Here is a 24,200-nt window from a genome sequence, read left to right as displayed (position 1 = left end):
AGCAGCGTCACCGGGAGTTAACTCTCCCAGCGCCAGAGAGACTGAAGGTAGTAGAATGAGAGGCTGGCGGGAGGGAGATTGAATTTCAATTGTGGGTGAAAGTGAAAGGCACAGACAAGTGCCTCTTTCCAGCACCAAAGTCCAGAAAGGATCAGGAAGGGAGAGATCAGGAACTTTGGTGGGGTGTGTGTGTTTGTATGTGTGTGAGAGAGACTGCAGGTGTGTATTTTTGTCATATGAGCCCACCCAGTATGGGTCATGCATGTAACTGGCAGAAAGTGGTGGTGACGAAGTGGGATCCAAAAGGTGTTGGGAGACCCTGGGAACCCAGTGCTTATGCACAAGCGTTGAGTGTGATATTTCAGGGCAGGGTATTGATCCTTATCTAATTTGGGAAGATTTTTCTTCCTTTGTATAATGGTTGGGAGGGAGAAGATAATCACAAGTATATGTATATGTGAGGGTAACACACACACACAGTCTCACTCACACACACACTTGAGACCAATTTAATTTTACACCTAACAGGAAATATCTCATATAAAATGGTGGGGGGCTGCCTGGGAGCCAAGAGAGGGGGTAAAAAAAGAAGAAGAATGCCACCCCCACAAATCTGACCTTTACACACACAGGATCTCCAGGAATTCATTAACATTCTCTCCCTCAAACCCCTGCAAAAAAAAACCCCCATAAACAGACTGCAATAGGTTAAATTTGGAGTTGAAGACAGGAGGGCTAAAAAGAAAAGATCAGATCCAACTGCCAGGAAAATATATGCCCATGAAAAGAGAGATAGAAATATATGGTCAAACGGATGTTGGGGTGGGAGGGAGGAGAGTTTTAAAAACTGCAGCTAAAATGCCTTGATCACAGAAGTGAGGGGGAGGCAGAAAACAGAAGATCTGCTGGAAATGGAGAGAGAGAGAATATCAGGGAGTATGTGCCAGTAGATATACATAGGTATAGATGCATGAGACAGACAGACAGACAGACAGACAGAAAATGGGAAATGTTGTGTATGTGTGCTTTTACATGTGTGCCTATGTGTGTACACAGAATAATAATAAATAATAATAATAATATATTTGATTTCTTACCCACCCTTCACCATAAGGTCTCAGTGTGGGTTTCAGCTATCTTGAAATACAATACAAAAAGCAGTTTAAAACAGGAAGAACGGAAGCTGCTTTATACTGAGTCAGACCATTTGATCCATCTAGCTCAGTACTGTCTACACTGACTGGCAGCAGCTCTAAGGGTTTCAGTCTCTGGGTCTCTCCTAGCCCTACTTGGAGTTGCAGTCAGGGATTGAACCTAAGGCATTCTGCATGCCAAACAAACGCTCTACCACTATGGTCCTTCCCAAATTACAGTCACAAGAATAGGGTAGGTCCTAAATATATCATTCTCGGGTGGCAATGGTCAGGATAAAGAGCTGCATTTTCACCATATGAGGAGAAACCTGGCATGAAGGTTGCAGGTGCACCTCTGTATGGAAGGAATTCCACAACTTAGGGACTGATTGTCCCTCAGTGGTGGAGCATCTGCTTTGCATGCAGAAGGTCCTAGGTTCAATCCGCAATGGCATCTCAAGGGGAGCTGGAGAAAAACCCTGCCTGAAGAACCGCTGCCAGACAGTATAGACAATACTGGGCTAGACAGATTTACAGCCCAACTCAGAATAAGGTACAGCTTCCCATGATCCTAACTTAGGGGTTGTCCCAGAGAACCACCAGCCCAAAGCTCTGATGGCAGAGGAACTACCAAAAGCTGATCATTCTCTGCTGATCTTAACACCTGAGAGGATCTGTGGGGAAAGAAGAGGAGCCCTTTCAGCTATTTGAGGCCCTAAGTCCTATTTGGCAGCCTATACTCTTCTTTTCGGTTCTTATAGGTGGCCCACCACCCCACAGCGGCTTTCAGGCCCTGAAGTCCCTTCCCAAATGTTATTAAAATTTCTCTTTTCCGGTGAACACTTCCAACAGGAACCCCAAAACAGTCACTGATTTGACTTCAGCCCTTCCCACTTACTGCAAGACAAAGCGAGTACAAGGCCAGCCAGATTAGAGAGACCCTGAGCAGCAGATGAGGGGGCCGAAATTTGAGGAGCACTTGCTTTGGCCCTGCAAGCTGTCTTGGGAGACAAGACATTCTGGCTGTGCTTTTGAGGAGGCAAGCTTGAGAGACTCTTCAGCTGCTAGGCATTATGTCTCGCATTCTAGGAAGGGTTTTTTAATTTCTCCAAGGCAGGCGGAGCAAGAGATCTAACCCAAGAGGTTCCCCTGCACAAGCACTGAGTTGTACCCCATCTTAATTCATAGGAGGAGGGACACCAAGATGCCTCCCTTCCCCATTACGGCCAGGATACTTTTCTTAGTATTCTTCCATAACAGGTGTTTGGCTGGCCTTCATATATACCAGGGATGGGAACCTTTGACCCTCCAGATGTTGCTGGATTACAACTCCCATCATCCCAGGCCATTGGCTGGGGCTGATGGGAGTGGGGACTCCAACAGTTTCTGGAAAGCTAAAGGTTCCTCATTCTGGAGCTAAACACAGAACGAACCCTTCTGGATTGCCTGAACTACTGTTAATATTATAAAGCCTCACATGGTTCAGGGCCCCAATCCCCGCAGGGACCACCTTTCCCCACATGAACCTACCTCATCACCAGAGACCCTTCTTCTTGCCCCGCCCCCTCCAAGAGAGGCACAGAAGTTGGCAGCATGAGAGCAGGCATTCTCAGTGGTGGCTCCCTGATTGTGGAGTGCTCTCCCCAGAGCATTGGACGCACCTAATTCCAGCAATATCAGCCATTGAGCACCAGTCAAAGACATTCCTGTTTCCCCATGCATTTGGCTCAATGTGGGGGGTCACAGGGTATGATGACCCCCACGCCTGTATTGGTGTTCATCTTTCAGCAGGGTGGGGTAGGATTTATCACTTTCTTTGTTGCGACAGGATGAGCACGTTCCATCAATTAATGTTATTTTATCTTAATGATGTACTTTAAGGTTTTTTTATCATGCAGGTTTTTATAACTGTAAGTAGCTTTGAGACAGTTTAGTAGTAAATGACAAATAAATGCAATAATGATAATGATAATCCAGCTCGCCAAATCAGACAGTCTGGCACTGAAATTCATCATCATCTAACTAAATAATAGCAGTGATATTATTATTATTATTCAGGCTCCTAAGACCAGACAGTCTGCAGGATGCCAGGTTAGCAAAGGCTGCCCTAGGACTACATAGCCAGTGCTTGAAGTCTGCAGCATTCCCTTGCTACATATGGAAAGGTAGACTGCCCCAGGACACTGAGGAACCCTATGAAACCCTCCAAGAATTTTCTGGCACCTTGCCCTCCAGCCAGCTTTAGCCCACACTAAACTGCTTCAGCTCTTGGGAGGGAGAGAATCTGTTCCTAGAAAAAGGACTTCCTTCCTGTCACATTGAAACTGGCGGCTGCTGCTCCTTCCTCTTATCCTCTCTCTGTCTCAGCAGACAGGATAAACAAACTCTGTGAAGTCACTCTCACAGTCATTTACACCAGCAACTAAAATTATGAAGTTGTGGGGAGGGGGGGCTGAATAATCTCTCTTCTGGAGCGAGGTTCAGTTGGGGAAGGAGATGAGAGAGGGCTTATGAGATCATGAGCGCTGAGAGGAAATTGACAAAACAAGACAAGGGGGTGCAGAGACAAATAAAAATCATGGCCCACAGAAACCACGTCATCCTCAGAAACTAACAGAGAGAACATAAGAAGAGCTTTGTTGGATCAGGTGAAAAGGTCTACCCGGGCCAGCCTCGAGCTTCCAACAGGTGCCCTAATGGGAAGCCCTCAAGCAGAACACAAGGGCAACAGGGTCCTCATACCTGCTGTGGCTCTAAAAGCAACTGGTGTTCAGTGCTAGACTGCCCTTGGCCATGGGAGTTTCATATAAAGCTTTCTCGTGCCATCAGGCATCTCATTTAGCACACTTCCAAAGTCTTTTTAAAGTGATGGTAGAGGAAACTGAATTTGAGGCCTTCTGTGAGCAAAAAATGTATTCTGTCACCAAGCTGAAGCCCCTTCCAAAAGCCAATGGTGGATTCTCTCCATCTCCATAAATCTGTCTTACCCTTAAGCTACTGACCACCACTCCATGGCAGAGAGTTCAATTCCACACTACTGTCAATCAATTGTAGAGGATAAGCTAGGGCAGGGATGCCCAACTGGTCGATCATGATCTAATGGTCGATCGCGGGACCCTAATCACCCCCCCCCAAAAAAAGCTCGAAAACTTTGGCTGATCCTCCCCCCAAAAAGCTTAACAACTCTGGTCAATATAATGGGTCACTGCCAGTTTTTTTATAGATCGCAGTCTCTTGGAAGCTGGATGTGCCTGAGCTACAGTATTACTGGAGGGGGACACCTACCCATATGATTAATAATTGTATTAATTTCAGTCATCTCCCTCTTAGGCCGACATCTCCTTGGCCCAGCCAACTGTCCCCCTCCCTGCTAGTTTTTAGCAGCCAAGAGATGATTACTGAGGGGTTATGCTGAAGGTATAGAGAATGGATCTTTTATCCCCTTCCAGTGGAACTAGCGTATAAGATTGCTCTGCACAAAGCCCCAAATACTCGAGCTTGCTCCAAACTGCTGATCATTTCAGTTGCCCTTTTCAGCAGGTCTGGCGCCAGCTGTCAACCATGTCAGGCATTTGACAAGGGGCCCAGAGTCTCAGCAGAGCCCCTCACTTGCCTGACCAGGTTCTGCTGCCATTCACTGCTAAACAGACCTCAGAGGCTTTTCAGCAACAGGAAACGGCCCCACTTTGGAACAGGAGCCAAACTTGAGTCCCATCTGTGCTAGCTTTCCTCCATTTTTAAGTCACTCAAAAATATTATTTTTTTTTTTTTTTAAATAATATTTTATTTTCCACATTCAATAAACAAAAAAAAGAACAAATCGACAAACACATCAAAAGGAAAAAAGCGAAAGAAAAACAATACATACATTGTACATTGTACAGTGTACATTGTACACTCAAAAATATTATTAATGAACTTATGTAATGCCCTGGCCCACAGATCTATAAAATTTACTAATTTCATATATCTATAGTTCAAGCAGGATTATAAATATATTAAATCTGTGGATTTAACAGATGTATGGGGCAAGGGATTGCATTTTGGGTATTGTAAGATGGCAAGTGGTCACCATGGCTGGGAGCAGAGTTTAGCTCCCACTCAAAAGTGGTGGTGCCCATCCATCAATGAAGTGAATCCAGAAGCCCAGTGGAGGGGCAGTGAGTGGTGCCAACGCAGCCACCACCAAAGCAGCAGCAGCAGAGAAAGCATGTGGTGGCCGTGGCAGAGCTGAGCCAAGATCTGCTTAGCTCATCAGCACTGTGCCAAGGGCAACTCTAGTTCTGGTGTTTGTCCTGCTTCTCTGCACCTTTCCCTGCTCTATGCTAGCCATTTTGAGATGAGACAAGCAGAACTGTAACGTGGCTGCCCTATAGATTTGTATAAAACCCATGAGGAAACAGGCTAGCCTTATCTTCTGTCTCTTTCTTAAGCCACCCTAGAACAGGAGGGTCATTGGTGAGAAACAGAGAGAAGGCAGATCTAAATTCCAGGCCTTCCAGGATCTGCCCCTCTTTGAGCAACTGCATCTGTGCAGAAAAGCACACTTTCATGCCCCCCAAGCCATGCTCTGCCCTTCCCCCACTGGGACTGCTCATTCTCCTTTCCTCAGTCCCTATATATGCTTCCCCATCTTCTTAGCAAGGACCATGCTTGTAACATCAATAAATAATCATTCTCAGCATTTATACATAGATTTATGAGTGTTCAAACATTGCTTTAACATGTAATGCATCAGAAAGGCAGGTCCCTATTATTCTTCCCAAAGCCATGCAGTTAATCAAGAGAGCCAGTATGGTGCAGTGGTTAGAGGTATTGGATTAGAACCTGGGAGACTAGAGTTCAAATCCCTACATAGCCTTGAAACTCATTGCATGGCCTTGGGCCAGTCATAGTCTCTCAACTTAACCTACATTGCAGGGTTGTTGTGAAGATAAAACAGGTAAGTGAACAATGTATGCCACCTTCAGCTCCTTTGGGGACATATGGAATTTAAACATGTTGAATAATAAAATAAAATAATTGCACTTCGAAGGACACACTCCAACCAGACAAAAACACATGGGAAATGGCCCATAAAGGGCATTGTCTAGGGACAGACAAAGGGCCACATAGAGAGTTTTAGAGGGCTGCTTCCAGACCCCATTCCTGTTATAATTCACCCCATTCAGCAGCCGCTCCACTGCAACATTCTGAACCAGCTGTAAGCTTCTGGACATTCTTCAAAGGCAACCATACGCAAAGCCCATGGTAGTAATTCAAATGAGTTTTAATACAGACATGGCCAGATCTGACACATCTAGGAAAAAGTGTGGTTAGTAGATCAGCCTTGGTCATGCAGAGACTCTCAGTCACTGCAGAAAGTGGGGTCTCCAGGAGTGAACCTCACCTCATAGATTCTATTTGTTCCTGTTTCACATCCTTATCCTGCCACTCTGCCCTGGTTCCTCAGAAATTGCTTCTATATCCACCCCTGCCCTGTCAACCTCCATTTGACTATTTTGGTGCTGGAGGGAAAAGAAACCTGAGCTCGAAACAATGAAGTTATGCTCAGAATAGGCCCACTGAAAACAATGGACCTAAGTTAGTCACATTCATTCATTTCAATGGGACCGCTCTGAGAACAACTAATGTTGGATAGAACCCTGTCACTGTAGAGGCCCTGATGGAGCAGGTTTCAGCTCCATAGTGGGGTGAAGGTGGGAGAAGAGAAAGGGAGCATAAGAAGAGTACTGCAGCAGCAGCTGAATCAAGCCAAAGACCCACCTAGTCCAGCATCTTGTTCTCATAGTGGCCAACTAGATGCCCCAATGAGAAACCCACAAGCAAGACATCTCCAGTGTGTGACAAACAGAACAGAGGTGTTGGTGAAGAAGTATTCCGAGCCCCCCCCTCTCTCTCTCACACACACACAATTAACCTGTGGAACTCACTGCTACAGGAAGCTGTAACAGGCAGCAGCAAGAGAAACAGATAATCATAGAATAGTTGGAAGGGACCCATGGGCCATCTAGTCCAACTGCCTGCAATCTCAGCTAAAGCATCCATGACAGATGGCCATCCAACCTCTGTTTAAAAACCTCCAAGGAAGGAGAGTCCCCCACCACTCGTGGGAGTTGTTCCGCTGCTGAACAGCTCTTACTGTCAGAAAGTTTTTCCGAATGTTTAGTTGGAATCTCCTTTCTTGCAACTTGAAGCCATTGGTTTGAGTCTTACACTCCAGAGCAGGAGAAAACAAGCTTGCTCCCTCCTCTATGTGACAGCCCTTCAGATATTTGAAGATGGCTATCATATATACTCTCACTCTCCTCTTTTCCAGTCTAAACATACCCAACTCCTCCAAGTGCTCCTCATAAGGCTTGGCTTCTGGACCCTTGATCATCTTAGTTGCCCTCCTTCACACGTTCCAGCTTGTCAACATCCTTCCTAAATTGTGGTACCCAGAATTGGACACAATAGTCCAGGTTTGATCTGACCAAGGCAGAATAGAGTGGGACTATTACTTCTCTTGATCTGGACACTATACTTCTGTTGATGCAGCCTAGAACAGCATTAGCTCTCTCTTTTTTGCTGCTGCATCACACTGTGGACTCATGTTAAGCTTGTGGTCCACCAAGACCCCTAGATTCTTTTCAGATGTACTGCTAGTAAGCCAGGTGTCCCCCATCCTATATTTGTGCATCTGTTCTTCCTGCCTAAGTGCAGAACCTGACAGTTGTCCCTACTGAAATTCATTTTGTTAGCTAGTGCCCAGTTCTCCAATCTGTTAAGATCATTTTGAATTCTGATTCTGTCTTCTGCAGCATTAGCTACCCCTCCCAGTTTGGTGTCACCTGCAAATTTGATGAGCATCCCCTCAATTCCTTCATCCAAGACATTTATAAAGACATTGAACAACAACAGGCCCAGGACAAAACCCTACAGCACCCCACTTGTCACTTTTTCCAGGATGACGAGTAACCATTAATGAGTACTCTTTTGGGTAATGACACAGATGAGAGGGTTGTGGAGGTTACTACAAGCTGTGAAGTCCAGGACAAACTACCGTACGTGAGGAGCATGCCACTGACAAAGTACGTAAAGGGACCCCTGACCATTAGGTCCAGTCGTGGCCGACTCTGGGGTTGCGGCGCTCATCTCGTTTTATTGGCCGAGGGAGCCGGTGTACAGCTTCCGGGTCCTGTGGCCAGCATGACTAAGCCGCTTCTGGCGAACCAGAGCAGCACACGGAAACACTGTTTACCTTCTCGCCAGAGTGGTACCTATTTATCTACTTGCACTTTGACATGCTTTCGAACTGCTAGATCGGCAGGAGCAGGGACCGAGCAACGGGAGCTCACCCCGTCGCGGGGATTCGAACCGCCAACCTTCTGATCGGCAAGTCCTAGGCTCTGTGGTTTAACCCACAGTGCCACCCGCGTCGGTACTGAAGCTCAAAGCCAATGAATCCATATCTCCATCGTTTCAGGGCATGAGAAGGCACCTGTGGCCTCTAATTGGCCGGATTCATTGAAGCAGATCCACCAGTGTGTGTGTGTGTGTGTGTGTGTGAGAGAGAGAGAGAGAGAGAGAGAGAGAGAGAGAGAGACCACAGTTCTTTTCTCCGCTTCTCCTCCGTGTCTATTTCCCTTCTTCCATTCTCCCAGAAGAGAAGCAGTGAGATTAATTAACCAGAAGTTCACTCAATTAGAAAGAACATCCCCCAACAGTCCCTTACAGCACTCCCTCCAACCCATCCGATCCAAACAGTCTGTACTGCTCTGCATACAACATCAAGGAGTCTGGACAGTTTAATCTTCAACTTCCTGTTGCCATGTCTCTTGCTTAAATCATATGTAAAGCTGCCTTATATTGTTGGACCGGCACCAGGATCTTAACCACACTAGCCCAGATCCATTCCCAATGGTGATACAGAAGACTGAATTTGGGATCCCCACTCGTGCAAGAGCTGGGTTACACCACACAGCCACAGCTCTTCCCCAAAAACATTTAGCTGTGTTCTGCCTCTCCCTGGCACCCATTTCCCAGTATTCATGTCCTCAAGGGAGAGAAACCTTCAGAACAGGGCTTGAAATGAAAAGGGCTCTTGGGACTTCAGGTGTACAGTGTTACCTCGGGTTACATACGCTTCAGGTTACATACGCTTCAGGTTACAGACTCCGCTAACCCAGAAATAGTACCTCGGGTTAAGAACTTTGCCTCAGGATGAGAACAGAAATCGTGCTCCGGCGGCGCAGCAGCAGCAGGAGGCCCCATTAGCTAAAGTGGTGCTTCAGGTTAAGAACAGTTTAGGTTAAGAACGGACCTCCGGGACGAATTAAGTACTTAACCCGAGGTACCACTGTACAAAGATACTGCTTTGATGGCCCCAGGAGGGCCCCAGGGTCTGGTCTAAAGGCACATGAAGCCATCACCTTGCTGAAGTTAAGCAAGTCTAGGTCAGAACAGTACTTGGATTGGTGACTGCCTAGGAACCACATGTATGTCGCCTTGGGTTTCATGTCAAAAGAAATAAGAGAGATATAAATGTAAAGAAAATTCTAAATTAAATATATAAGATGGTGTTAGCTAGCTAGCTAGCAATCCACTCAGGGACCACAGAATCACTTCAAATTTACATTGGATTTTTTTCCCACTGGTGCACAATAAGAACATTAGGAAAGCCCTGCTGGATCAGGCCAAAGCAGGCCCATCTAGTCCAGCATCCTGTTCTCACAGTGGCCAGCCAGATGCCTGTGATAAACCCACCAACAGGATCCAAGCACAAGAGCCTTCTCCCCTCCTGCGATTTCCAGCAGCTGACATACAAGAGCACTGCTGCCTTGGACTGCGGAGGCAAAGCATAACTATTCTGGCTGGTAGCCATTATTTATTTTATTATTATTGTTATTGTTATTGTTATTGTTATTATATTATTATTATTATTATTATTATTATTTACCGCCCTTCATCAAAATATATCAGGGCTCCTCACACGATAAAAATACAAATAAGTAGCTAAAACAAAAGCAACAAACAATAGCCCTATCCTCCTCTATGAACTTATCTAATCCTCTTTTGAAGACATTCAGTTTGGTGGCCATCACGGCCTCCAGTGGCAGCAAATTCTGTAATTCCACTGAGGCAGAATCCAAGGAGTTGGGTTCAGGAGTACTAAGAAAGTAAACAGCTATAGGAAGAGGAAGGAAATCACTGATAAAAGAGCACCTACCTTAGGCCGAGACCTCCGTGAAGTTGTGGGGCGAGTGTCTGCAATGGTCACTTCATAAAACTCCTGGATATCTAAACCAAGAGCATGGATGGAAAGTTTAATATTAGATAAAAAGGGGGAGATCCCCAATATTTCTTTTTCTTCTTTTGTCTGAAAAATAAAAGCCACTATCTGGGAGGCACATTTTCACAAAACAGGCCTTGGAGGAGCCTCCTCTGCAAAGAACATCCTCCTGCAAGGTAGGCCAAGGGGAGCAGCTGGCCACACAGGTGTGGGAAGAAAAGGACTTAGGACTCCCCAGGTGCACACCAAGCGCCTTACAGCTGAGCTCCTAGATGCTTCCGGGCATCCCATCCCTACCTCCCTTCAGCCCAGCTCAGAAGTAATTATGAAACTCAGATTAAAGCCTATATTTAGACCCACGAGCTGAGCCAAACCCCTCCCTGGCTGGCTGGCTGGCTGAGTCTCTGCAGGTGCAGCTCTGGCATCAGGAGGAGGAGGAGGAGGAAGATAAGGAGGCTGCTGCCTCCTAGCATTAGGGAGACTCAGCAGGTGTATGACAAGACAAGGCTCTTGGGCCCTGAAGCAAGGGTGAGAGATGAGAGGGCTGCGTGGTTGGAGGAAAGCAGCCCCCAAACCCATACACCTGGGCGCCCTCCATGGTGAAAGCTCAACAAGGCTCACCACAAGCTTCATCTCCCGCCTCCTCCCTCCCCTTCAAAGCTCAGGCCTGGTATTCAGGAGATAATGCCTAATTCCCCTCTGATTCCCTAATTCCCAAAGAAGAAGAAAGTCTTCCCTAACTTTGGCCATTCTCTTTCCCCCACAATTCCCCTTCTAAACCCCAGCCAACCAACAAGCTCCTCCCACTTTTAAGCTTCGCCCACTTCTCTCCCCCACCCCTATTGCTTCATTGCTTTAAGACCCTCCTCAATTTATCAAGTTCAGATAAGCAACTGCCTCCAGCTAGATCCTCTTCCCTTTCCTCAGGGAATTATGCTTCAGATTTCCAGATGTTTTGGACTACTATCAGCCAAGGCTGATGGGAGTTGTAGTCCAAAGCATCTAGAAGGCTCTAAGTTGGTGAAGGCTCAGGTACCCATTTCAAAAAGTATTTGTACCCCGTGATAAAGCTAACCGCACTTCGTTGGCTATTTGAACCCGTGTGCAACCCGCCCACCTGCAAAACAAATTAAACACAGTTGCTTCATTTCCCCCCTTGGCCTTCTGCATTTTTAGCTCCTCTAAACAGTGTTTTGAAATCTTGGAAAATTACAGGACTTGAGATCCCTGCTCAAAAATAACTTAAGATCTTTTAATCTAAAAATATAGTCAGGAACTGTTTTTCAAAAACTTCTCTCCTGGGAAACGGCGGTCATTGAAAATTTTAGTGGGAATTCTCCCTGCCCTGCCCCCTCCAATATGCAATGTCTGCTTGCCCATTTACACCACTATTTAGGAGAGGGATGCAGCTCAGTAGCAGAGCCTCTACAGAAGATCCTAGGTCCAATCCTTGATGCATCTGCACATAGGACTGGGAGACACTCCCTGTCTGAAACCCTGGGGAGCTTTCCCAGTCAGTGTAGAGAATATTGAGCCACATGGACCAATAGTCTCAGCATAAGGCAGCTTCCTCTTATTTCTGCCTCTCCAAGAAGCTTTCAGGTTCTTTTTCGCTTCCTGCACACTTTCTCAGTAGCCCTCCTTCACAACGCCACACTTCATTGGCTTCTGAACCTAGTTCTCTAGCTTATCTATACATATGGGGCAGGCAGGGCTTATTAACTTCAAGGCCTTAGGCTGCATCAACAGAAGTCTAGGGTCCAGATCAAGGGAAGTCATAGCCACACTCGATTCTGTCCTGGTCAGACCACATCTAGAGTACTGTGTCCAGTCCTGGGCACCACAATTTAAGACGGATATTTACAAGCTGGAGTGTGGGCAGAGGAGGGTGACAAAGATGATCAAGGGTCTGGAAACCAAGTTGTATGAAAAATGGTTGAGAGAACTGGGTATGTTTAGCCTGGTAAAGAGGAGCCTGGGAGGAGATATGTTAGCATCTTCAAATATCTCAAGGGCAGTCACATGGAAGATGAGGGATTGGACCCAAACCAGTAGATTTAAGTTACAAGAAAGGAGATTCCAACTAAATATCAGGAATAAATTTCTGATGGTTAAGAACTGCTTGACAGTGGAACAGACTCCCTCGGGAGGTGGTGGACTCTCCTTCACTGGAGGTTTTTAAGCAAAAGTTGGATGGCCGCCTGTCTTGTATGATCTCGTAGAGATTCCTGCATTGCAAAGAGTTGGACTAGATGACCCTTGGGGTCCCTTCCAACTCTACAATTCTTTTATTAATCAAGATGAGTGTGGCTCTGAGCACAGTCAGAGTGCATTCCCTGCCCTGCACCTCATATTCCACATTTGGGAGTTGGGCTGTTAGGAGGGAAATGACTCATGCATTGACTTTCAGAAACTAAACTACTTTTTCCTAACCTGGAGCCCTCTAGCTCTTTTGGACTACAACATCTGGTGGGCCCCAGGCTTGGGAAAGCTGGACTGAGTACTGCATGTAAGCCCTGCCCCTTGCCCATTAGGCTCCTCCTCAATTTCTTCAAGCAGCACCCTGGCTTGCTCCCCCCATCAGTCCTGGTGTCAGCTACCTCCCATACGCACCCAGGAGAGCTTGAAACAGTTCACTTTGGAAAATCCCAAGGAGTTTTTCTGCCTTGTGTCGGAAATTCTGGTCCAGCAACAATGACTCTTCCATGAGGCGCAGGGCCGCCGTCGTGTCTGGAACAGAGGAGAAGAGAAAGAGGGAAGGGGGTTCAACACCAGACCCATACCCACAAACAAACACACATAAAAGGGAAGATTTGGTTTTCCTACCCCTCACTTGGAGAGGAGGAGGTAATGAGGCAACAGGACAGGGGCCCTGGGGTTAACCCCCCACTCTAGAAAGGAAAGATGCCATTTTTTTCATCCCCGGCCTCAGTTTGCTCAGCTCTAAAATGGACATCCGTGCTATGGCCTGTCTCAAGTGCAGGCATTTAGTTAGGTAGGTAGATAATTGTTGTGCATACCCGGTAATTCTATTTTATTTATTTAACAGAATTTGTTTGCCAATTAATTGTAAAAACCTCTAAGTAGTTTATATAAAATATACATTAAAATTATTGCTAAAAAACTAGTTGACCTCCCCCCCCCCCCCCAAAAAAAAAGAGTGATAAAATCACCAGTTAACAATATACAGTATAGAAGAAACTTACATCTAAAAATATTAACTTGACCAGTCTGGATTGGCTTGCCTACGCAGAAGTGTTTTTAGCAGGCACCAAACACAATACCGTAAGGTGCCTGCCTAGAAAGAACATAAGAAGAGTCCTTCCGGATCAGGCCAATGGTTCATCTTGTCTAGCATCCTGTCCTCACGGGGGCCACACAGGTGCCTCTGGGAAGCCTGAGAACAGAACCCAAGTGCAGCAGCAATGCTCTCCCCACCTGCAGTTCCCACCAACTGGTGTTCTGAAAGCATGTTGCCTCTGACAGTGGAGGGAGACTGCAGCCATCATGGCTATTAGCCGTTGATAGTGTAGCCTTATTGGACTTTACTAATTGGTAGGGTGAGCGTTGCTCCCGGACGGGAGGAAGGAAGTCAAATGACACCGAGGGTTGGTTCAGAAAAAGAGTTTATTCTGCTCTCTGGATAGCAGAAGGCACTTGGGTGGTCAGCTCACAGCAAGTCCAAAGAAATGAGAAATTTCATGCAGTATATATATCCTCCAGGCACCCTCTCCCCCCTCCCCCAGGAATTCTAGCACGTCAGCTTATACACATAAGTTGACATCCATGACCATAAACAGTTATTCCTGTTCCGGCGCTCTTGACGTGCCAAGTTCTTGACATGCCAAATTCTCCATGAATTTGTCTAAACTTCTTTTAAGACTATCCAAGTTCGTGGCCATCACTGCTTCCTGTGAGAGTAAGTCCCATAGTTTCAACAAGGCACTATGTGAAGAAGTACTTTTTTAATCTGTCCTGAATCTCCCAACATTCAGCTTCACTGGATGTCCGTGAGTTCTAGGAGTTATGATCAAGGGATGAAAACTTTTCTCTTTCCACCTTTTCCATGCCATTCTCTACCCACTTTCTTCACATAAAAGGTAAAGGTCGTGGCCGACTCTGGGGTTGCGGCGCTCATCTCGCTTTACTGGCCGTGGGAGCCGGCGTACAACTTCCGGGTCATGTGGGCAGCATGACTAAGCCACTTCTGGCGAGCCACGGCAGTGCACAGAAACGCCGTTTACCTTTCTGCCGGAGCGGTACCTCTTTATCTACTTGCACTTGGATGTGCTTTCGAACTGCTAGGTTGGCAGGAGAAGGGACTGAGCAACAGGAGCTCACCCCGTCGTGGGGATTCAAACCGCTGACCTTCTGATCGGCAAGTCCTAGGCTCTGTGGTTTAACCCACAGGCCACCCGCCTCCCTTCTTCACATAGCACATAGTTAAACTATGAAACTCGCATGAGACTGTGAAGGCCACCAACTTGGGATGTTTTAATAGAAGATTGGACAAATTCATGGAGGCGGCTATTGATGGCTACCAGCCATGTTGGCTATGCTCTGTCTCCACTGATACTTCTGATACCAGTTTCTGGAAGCCACAGGAGAGGCAGTGCTCAGGTCCTGCTTGTGGGTTTCCCACATGGAACTGGTTGGCCACTGTGGGAACAGGATGCTGGACTAGATGGGCTACTGACCTGATTCCATCAGGCTCTTCTAATGCTCTTAAGCCATGCTGGCTCTGCTTCAGCAAGGCTTGTTCTTCTATATGCTTGCTTATTTTTTCTTCCATCATATTTTCTACCAGTTTTCTTGGGAAAGAGACATTAAGCCTGTGATTTTCAGGATTCCCTTAGATTCCTTTTTTAAAAATCAGCGTTACATTGGCTATGGAAGCTGATCTGGGAGACAAGTTCTATATTTTTGTTAGAAGATCAGCAATTTAACATTTGAGTTCTTTCAGACTTCTTGGGTGGGTGGATGTCAACCAGATTTGACTATTTGTCAGTTGTTAATTTGTCTATTAGGCCTCTCATCACTACTATCTGCCTCAGTTCCTCAGTTCCTCAGTCTCCCTTCCTGAAAAAGCTAGTTCAGGCACCAAGATATGCCCTATATCGTCCTCTGTGAAGATATTCAGCTTCTCCACAATCTCCTTATCCTCCTTTAGGACATCTTTGACTACCTTGTCATCCAATGGTCTAAACTCTCCCCCCCCCGCCCCCCGCTGTTAATGTATTTAAGCAACTTGTATTTAAGCAACTTGTTTGTCTTAATAGTTTTAACAATGTGCTCCTCATAATCTTTTTTTTTTAGCATCCCTTACTGTCTGCTTGCATTTTTTTTATTTTTGCCAAAGCTTGTGTTCCTTTTTGTCTTATCAATTTGATGACTTCATTTTTTTTCTGAATGAAGCCTTCTTATCTCTAATAGCTTCTTTGATTCTGCTTGTTAACCACATTGGCGACCTCTTAGCCGTCATGGTACCTTTCCTGACCTGCAGTATACACTCCACTTGAGCTTTAACACTGTTTTTAAACAATTCCCCAGCATTCCGGAGTGATTTTAACCTCTTAATAATATGTTCTTACGATGTTCTTATGAATTTTCAACACATATCAATGGGCAAGGAGATCCGGAGTGTAGATGCTGCCATGGTGAAAGATAGCTTCATTTTTAAATTATAAACTGCCTTGAATATTTTATGGAAAGCTGGGGTTTAAATGTTGGAAAATAACAAAATAAATGGTGCTGAGCCAGCCGCCTATGGAGAGCAGCGTACATAAAGAATCATCTGTTAATTGTTTCAGAAACATTTGTCTGAAGACATGTCCTTTTACTAGCCTTTCCCTGACCCACAAGATTGCACTCTCTTTATTACTGAATTTCTGTTTATTATAATGCAGTTTTATTGGTTTTGTGTTGCATTTTGTCTACCGCTGGGTATAGCTGGGGAGGCTACTGCATCTGAATGCTTCAAAGGGACAAGCCTTATTTACAAAAAAAAATCAAATATGTGAAAAATTCAGGGGGAGATACCCCATAGAGACTGTCCCATTCGTTGTGCATTGGAAATGTGGGAACAAAATGGACAAAATGATAGGAAAGATTCAAAACCTGCGGGACCAGAGATTTACAGAAGATTGGAATAAGTATATGAATTATCTGAAGAGCAACTGTAATCAACAAATTACGCTAGTAGGACTACAAGAAGTTTTGTAAGGAGAAATATACGAAGGGTTACAAAGTATAAAAAGATAGAGATATTGGTTATGAGTTTGAAATGTAATAGGGAATCTAAGGAATGCATACTAAGAGATTAGATTGGAAAATTTTCAGACAGGATTGATGGAAGTAAAAAAAAATTGAATAAGATGTAAAAGTATGTTTAATTACTGTTGAAAACGATATGTTAAAAAACAAATAAAAAAATTATATATATAAAAAAGGAAATGTTGTGGAACGTTATCTTAAATTAGAACGATGATAGTCCAGAAGAAGTGTGAGGTAACATAATCTTGCAGTCTTCACCCACACAAAATTTATGGCGTGTGGAGAATGAGCAAAAAGGGGACGGAGGTGACCTCTCTCTCTTCAGTCTAAGACATGGAGGGTGGGGGGACGGGACCTTGTGCTTTCAAGTGAATATATGAAGATACAGAAACCACAAAATGGTGTCCCTTCCCTGCCAGGGGGGTGAAGATCAACACGAGGAACAATGGGGGAATAAAGATCTACACCGGGAACTGCTGTCTCAGTGGATCCTGCCCCCTGAGGCAGTCACCCCACCTTGCCTCATGGGTGGCAAAAGGGTGCTTTAATTCAAATTACCCATCCTATTTTGCTCGATGAATATTTCTCTCAACTCCCCATGGCTCCTTTTTGCCTCATGGGGCTGCCCGCTCTGGGCTTATAGAGCATCTCAAATCATCTCACTATTGGACTTCCACTGCCACTATGTAAGATACGATTATTTCTGAGTGACAATCAATCAATCAATCTATCTATCAATCAATCCAAACTATCTCTGACTGTCTTTGTCACAGCCCAGATAGCCTGGCCAAACATGAGGCAGTTTGAGCAATAAATCTTAATTTTTGCCATAAAATCTTGTCTCAGGTATACCAACCAATGGTCTCAGGTGTATCAAAAAATATATAAAATAATTAAATCCCCTGTTTAGGCCTCCCCACAACTGTCATGGCTGACTGTGCGGACTGATAACATGAAAGCTTGCCGCTCTAAAAGACGTTTGACATGGATGTTTGCTGCAGCTAGGGTTTCAATAGCCCAGCAATAGAAAACGTTGGGGGGGAAATCTACATTTAATTTAATTTATTTATTTTATGAAATTTATACAATGCTTGACTGGAGGAAAAAACAAAACCCCTCAAAGCAGATTACATTTGTCTTTTTGGTGTGTGTGTGTAGAAATATACAATTTATGTGCTGTCTCTAGAGGGATGGATGATCCAGGACAATTTTAAGTCATCTGGTGGTATTTTATTTCCTGTGCTTCTGACTTAAGAGGCTTGACATTCACCATCCACTCCAGCTCGGGAAATATGGATGTCTTGGTTTATATAGGTGTGTTGCCATGCCTTTCCCTCATAATTTATTGTTTGCATGTGGTATGAGGTAAGGCGCTTTTTGGGTTGTTGGCAATGCTCACTATGTAACAATAAATAATAAAAGCATAAATAAAAGCTGGATATAATGGTTCTTACATGATGCTCTTAATAAATGTCTGGATACTTAGCATTTATATATATATATATATAATAATATTTTATTAAAATTTTCACAAAAAGAAAAACCAAAAAAACAAAAATAAAATAAAAAACAGTTAAAAGCAATTCCATCTTTCATAACATATCTTGCATATGCTTATTTCTTAGACTTCCCCACACCTCCCCTCTTGGTATTCCAATTCAATTTATTTATTCAGCAAATCCTTTCCCTCTTTACCTTTATCTTAATCTTGATCTTAATATATTATAGCTTTAACTTTCCACCTGCTAATATTCCATTTTTTCATATTCTTCCATAGCATTATTGCTAAAAACCCCTTAACCTCAATCCAACATCATTCTACTTTTCAGTCATTTTGCAATATTTTTGTAGATAGTCTTTAAATTTCTTCCAATCTTCTTCCACCAACTCTTCTCCCCGGTGATACTTAGCATTTTATAACATGTGCTTAAACTTCTATTCCTATCCTGCCTACTCTACCCCCTTCTCTTTTTCCCGCCAAAACCCCAACTGCCGTTAACTGTCACACACACCTGTTCCAACTGTCACCCGTCACCCTCAGCCAATCAGCACACAGCACATGCCAACATTCCATCCCTCTCATCCCCTTACACTCATCTATCTGGCCTATCTAATATTGTTGTAAACAAAATCTGCCCTTTTCCCTTATGGGGTATCCAAGAGCCCATATAGAGTCCTTACGTAGGTTCCCTATTGGTAGGAGAAAATAACAGAGGCCAACCAGAGAATATTGAGAAGCAAATCAGCTAGTAAGCCTGATCTTTATTGATCTGTTGCAACAGGGTGCTCCCCTCACACGCAGGAGAGAGGACAAACCCAGAAAAATGGCACACAAGGCATTATAAAGACTTTTGAAATTACCACCCTGTAGATCAAGACCACCCCCAGAAACATACATATATCACAGAAGGGGTGTAACCTAAGACCACCCCTCAGATACATCACACCTACATCACAGAAAAGGCGGTCTAAAACAGAAATTTTAATATTGTTTTTCTCCTGTTGTTGTTTATCTCCTGTCTGGCAGGTTACCTGATTGGATTGCCTGGGGAGCCTGGCCAGTCTTTTGTAATGATAAATACTTAGTTCCTGGGCCAGGTGACAGGCTCACACCCTATTCAAACACAGACATACCCTTAAGACGGTATTTGTGAAGGAAAAGACAATGGGGAGGCTTTTCCAGTTTGACCTTGCAGAGAAAACATTTGCTCAGTTTAGGAATCAAAATGGCTTCACGTCGGCCTTCCTGTGCTGATCTATGTACGTGCAGTTATGAACATTACCGTATATCTAAGACCTCAAAATTCCTATCACAATATATATTTTGGAAAGTGGTTTCGACACCGGCCACCATTTTGATTCAGCACACTGACTTTTGACCTGACTTTGCCCTTCTTTTTGGGGGTGGGTGGGTGTAGGTCCAGCCGCCTCTCGAGATTCCCACTGTCAAACTTTCCACGAGGTTTCCTGACATGGGCATGGTGGACGCTGTAGACGCTTTGATGCGGGTGCCATTTTGAATCAAGATGGCTGACCAAATGAACCCTAGTTAAGCACCACCCAATAAAAAGAATGATGCAGGTCTGGGTCAGATTGAAGCCCTTGCTTGGTGGGTGAGTGTCTCCTTTGTAGGCTCAGACGCCCCTCCTCACCAAACTCAGCATGAGGGTTCCTGTCGTCTGAGCGCTGGGAGCCATTTTGAATCAAGAGGGCAGAGCAAAATGAGACTTTGGGATTCCCAGTTCCTGAGACCCTGTGAAGTTGCTGAGAGAAAGAACTCTTTCATTTAGCCTATAAGCTCATTTATTTTCTTTTGTTTTAATTATATGATATATACTATATCTTTGTCATTGTCCCATGCAGAACAATTAAATTGAAAAACTATATAAAACTACCACAAAACTACATAAAACTACCACAAAACTACATAATACTACATAAAACATTCAGAAACCCCTAAAAACTCTAAAACCCCAGAGAGGCAGTGCTGCCAGTCAGTGTTGACAATACTGAGTTAGATGGACCCCAATGACCTGACTCAGTATAAGGCAACTTCCTGTGTTCCCAAGCTTCTATGTTACACAGAACTCTAGGGTTGCCCTACGTCCAACATAGCCAGGATTTGACCGTCACAAACAATGTCTGGGCAGAATTCGCTTTTTAAAAAATGCCGGGGGAAATCCGGACGTATGGCAACCCAAGTCGGAAGTGCAGATTTTAGCTACCGGTAACAATATGGACTCTAACACTATAGCAATCCAAAGAGGCACAAACAGTGGCCCTGTGGCCCTAGGACCTCTAGCAATCCAACACCGGGCAGCCCCGAATATCAAGGGAGTGGAAATAAAAGATAAAACATATAAACTAGGGCTCTTTGCAGGCCTAATGGTCACAACACCATACCCTATTAATACAGCAAGCACCTAGCCAAAGAACTCAACACTTTTGCAGTGGTGTCAGGCCAACAAGTGAAGTTTGCTAAATCTGAGGCAATGTGTTTCAACACTCCCTCATATCCAAAAATATATAAAATAAAGATAAAACTCTGTTGTACCAAATTCAGATACCTAGGGGTTCAAATATCCAGAAACCTCAACAAATTATAGCTCCATAATTAAAAATCCCCGTGGCGACAAATTAACAAAGACCTGAGGTGATGGAACAATACGAACTTCACTCTCTCAGATAAAATAGCCACGATCAAAACGATCACCCTTCCAAAATTAAGCTACCCGTTCTCAACCCTTTCATTCCACCATCTACCAAACCATCTTAGTATGTGGCCGAACAAATTACAACCACTCATTTTATCGTACAAAACTTAAAGAACAGGTCTCAACTACTTGCTCTTCTCGACCTCAGACTGAGGATGGGGAATTCACAATATAGAATACTACTACCTTGGCAACCAAACACACATCATAACATACATTCTAGGAGATAGTAGGATCAGTTGGAATTAGATATCCCTTCCTCCAAAACAAGCTGGAAAAAACCTCCCCACAACACTAAATAGGTTCACACTATCCATTTTTAAGGCATGGAAAGAAAAAGTAGGCATATTGTCCCCAACCCCACTAATCTCTTTGGTTTATCACCCATTATTCCATCACATCACGCAGCACAAAGGCTAAATCACCTAGCGGACATTTACAAGAATAATAAACTCTTATTGACACCGGAAATACAGGACGAACTCGGGGATACCCAAATACCCTGGCAAACGCACCATCAACTACATATCTTGCGTGGCGGGGCCCCGGACCCCCCAACTCCCTCCGAAATAAATACACCAACACGAGTGCAGTGGGAACTCCTGCTGTGCTCCGAAGGCTTGCGGATAGCAGCCTGAAGCCCCCGGGGCGCAGTGCCAACTCCCGCTGCGCTCCTGGGGCTTCAGGCAGCTATCAGCAAGCCTTGGAGCACAGCAGGAGTTCCCACTGCACTCCTAAGGCTTGCGGATAGCCGCCTGAAGCCTGGAGAGCGAGAGGGGTCGGTGCACACCGATCCCTCTTGCTCTCCAGGCTTCGCTTTGCTGGAGAGGCACTGCACAGTTTTCCCTCTCTGCGCAGCGCCCCTTCAGCGAAGCGGGAGGAGAAATGGAAGGGGCGCCATTTCTCCTGCCACTCCGCTGAAGGGGCACTGAGCAGAGAGGGGGAGAATATTTTTTTTCCTGTTCTCCCCCTCCTATGGTTGGGTGCGTCCTATGGTCCGGGGTGTGTCCTATAAAGCGAAAAATACGGTAATGTGTGAGTGTCTGGAGGCAGTTGGAGGATGGATGGCGGCTAACAGATTGAGGTTGAATCCTGACAAGACAGAAGTACTGTTTATGGAGGACAGGAGGCGGGCAGGTGTGGAGGATTCCCTGGTCCTGAATGGGGTAACTGTGCCCCTGAAGGACCAGGTGCGCAGCCTGGGAGTCATTCTGGACTCACCGCTGTCCATGGAGGCGCAGGTCAGTTCTGTGTCCAGGGCAGCTGTTTACCAGCTCCATCTGGTACGTAGGCTGAGACCCTATCTGCCTGCGGACTGTCTCGCCAGAGTGGTGCATGCTCTGGTTATCTCCCGCTTGGACTACTGCAATGCGCTCTACGTGGGGCTACCTTTGAAGGTGACCCGGAAACTACAACTAATCCAGAATGTGGCAGCTAGACTGGTGACTGGGAGTGGCCGCCGAGACCATATAACACCGGTCTTGAAAGGCCTACATTGGCTCCCAGTACGTTTCCAAGCACAATTCAAAGTGTTGGTGCTGACCTTGAAAGCCCTAAACGGCCTCGGTCCAGTATATCTGAAGGAGCGTCTCCACCCCCATCGTTCTGCCCGGACACTGAGGTCCAGCTCCGAGGGCCTTCTGGCGGTTCCCTCATTGCGAGAGGCCAAGTTACAGGGAACCAGGCAGAGGGCCTTCTCGGTAGTGGCGCCCGCCCTGTGGAACGCCCTCCCATCAGATGTCAAAGCGATAAACAACTACCTGACATTCAGAAGACATCTGAAGACAGCCCTGTTCAGGGAAGTTTTTAATATGTGACATTTTAGTGTATTTTTCATCTTTGTTGGAAGCCGCCCAGAGTGGCGGCTTCTTCTTCTTCTTCTTCTTCTTCTTCTTATTATTATTATTATTATTAATTTCCTTAAGAATAGCTCAAAAATGTATTTTCCCCCCAGAGATTTTGCAAAAAAAAGTTCAACGACTTTGGTCAAAACTGAAAAAAAAAGCTCAACGAAAAGGATTTTCACTTTTTAAAATGTGGCAACCCTACAGAACTCTGAGGAGCGAAGGAAATGCTCTGCACAGTTTTCTGTAAACTTGCTTATAACATCCTGTTCACCAACTCTTGGGCTAAGAGTTTTTTAGAGTTTGAATGCTACAAACTAAGTTGTTACTTGCATGAGGAACAACCCACCAGCTACGTCCTTTCTCCAATGTTTTTAATATTGCTTTTTAGTTTTAAAAAGGTGTCGTTATTTCGTTGCTTGTCACTAGGGCTCCTTGGAGAGGAAAAGCAGGACAGAAATAGATCGAACAACATAATTGCTCTCCTCACCGTAAGCAACAGGTCACACTAATGGTAGGACCAGTCTTCTCCACTATCGGAGGATGTTTGGACTACAATTCCCATCAGCCCCAGCCAGCATGGGAGATGTAGTCCAAAACATCTGGAGGGGACCAGCTTGGGGTATAAAGTCTGGTAAGAAACATGACACATTATGTGCATATATGCCACTGCTAGTTAACTGCAACATCACACAACATTTTCACCAATCTTCATTACAGGCAGAACATTTCGTATCATCCCAAGCACAGATGTTTTTAAATGGAACCAGTTTGCGCACATTCAGATGTTGCTGAGAGTCACCGCAGGCACAATCCACAAGGGAGGGCAGCGACTCAATCAGTCCTGCAAGGATTTCACCGACTCCTTTTTTTCTAATAAAAAATCTTTAGGAGTACTCTCATTTTGACTCAAGAAAATCGCCATTTTATAGTTCAAATCGGGGAAAATAAATACAGTAAATGGACAAAAGTACAAAATGTTTAGGGGTATGCATACCCCTGCATCCCCCCCAGAAAAAAGCAGCGATTTCACCTGCCCCCAGATCAGCTGTCTGAGCGAAGGTATCTGTTGTTGTGGCAGCCCTGCCCTCATGCCCCCCCCCCCCAATATATCAGCACCAGCTGTTTTCCCAGATTTCACTAGGGGTGGGATGCGAAGGAATTCTTTAAGGGAGGATTTGCTCTTCAAGATGCCCAGAATCTGCATAGCCAGAACTACTGGTATATGATCCCATTATAAGAACCAGAACTGCTATCTGAGCTTGCTTTTCCCTTCCTCCCTCCCCAACATTTTTGCCTTGTGTCTTGCAGATTGCAAGCTTGCAGACAGGAAGTGCCTTTCTTTTGGTTTTGTATACTACTGTAGGAACCTTTTGGCGGAAGGTTTATAAATGCTCTACAGAAATATGGAAGTCTCAATTTCTCACGGCTTACCAAGGTCAGGGATGCACCATGCACCTGG

General features: G+C 45.0%; 1 protein-coding gene and 1 long non-coding RNA gene across 6 annotated transcripts in view; one reads left to right on the top strand and one right to left on the bottom strand.

Annotated features, from left to right (window-relative positions):
- DLG4 (discs large MAGUK scaffold protein 4) overlaps positions 1-13,137 on the bottom strand; it is a gene marked incomplete at its 5' end in the record, with an annotated part of 134,807 nt that extends 121,670 nt beyond the window's left edge. For all 5 annotated transcript variants that reach the window (XM_083410228.1, XM_083410229.1, XM_083410218.1 and 2 more), the window contains 2 exons: positions 10,345-10,415; positions 13,021-13,137. Coding sequence is in view for 4 of the 5 variants with exons in the window: in XM_083410229.1 (XP_083266355.1) it covers positions 10,345-10,415; positions 13,021-13,114 (165 nt within the window). The remainder of the gene's footprint in view (positions 1-10,344; positions 10,416-13,020) is intronic.
- Positions 13,138-16,000: 2,863 nt separating this feature from the next.
- On the top strand, positions 16,001-23,749 carry LOC310663262. Its single transcript, XR_014504450.1, has 2 exons — positions 16,001-17,366; positions 23,459-23,749. It is a non-coding gene; the product is annotated as an uncharacterized lncRNA (long non-coding RNA).
- The last annotated feature ends 451 nt before the right edge of the window (positions 23,750-24,200 follow it).

This window comes from Podarcis tiliguerta, assembly GCF_965153285.1.
Source record: "Podarcis tiliguerta genome assembly, chromosome: 13".
Lineage (NCBI taxonomy): Eukaryota > Metazoa > Chordata > Lepidosauria > Squamata > Lacertidae > Podarcis > Podarcis tiliguerta.
Note: the sequence above shows the minus strand (reverse complement) of the source record. Positions and strands in the feature narration are given on the sequence as shown.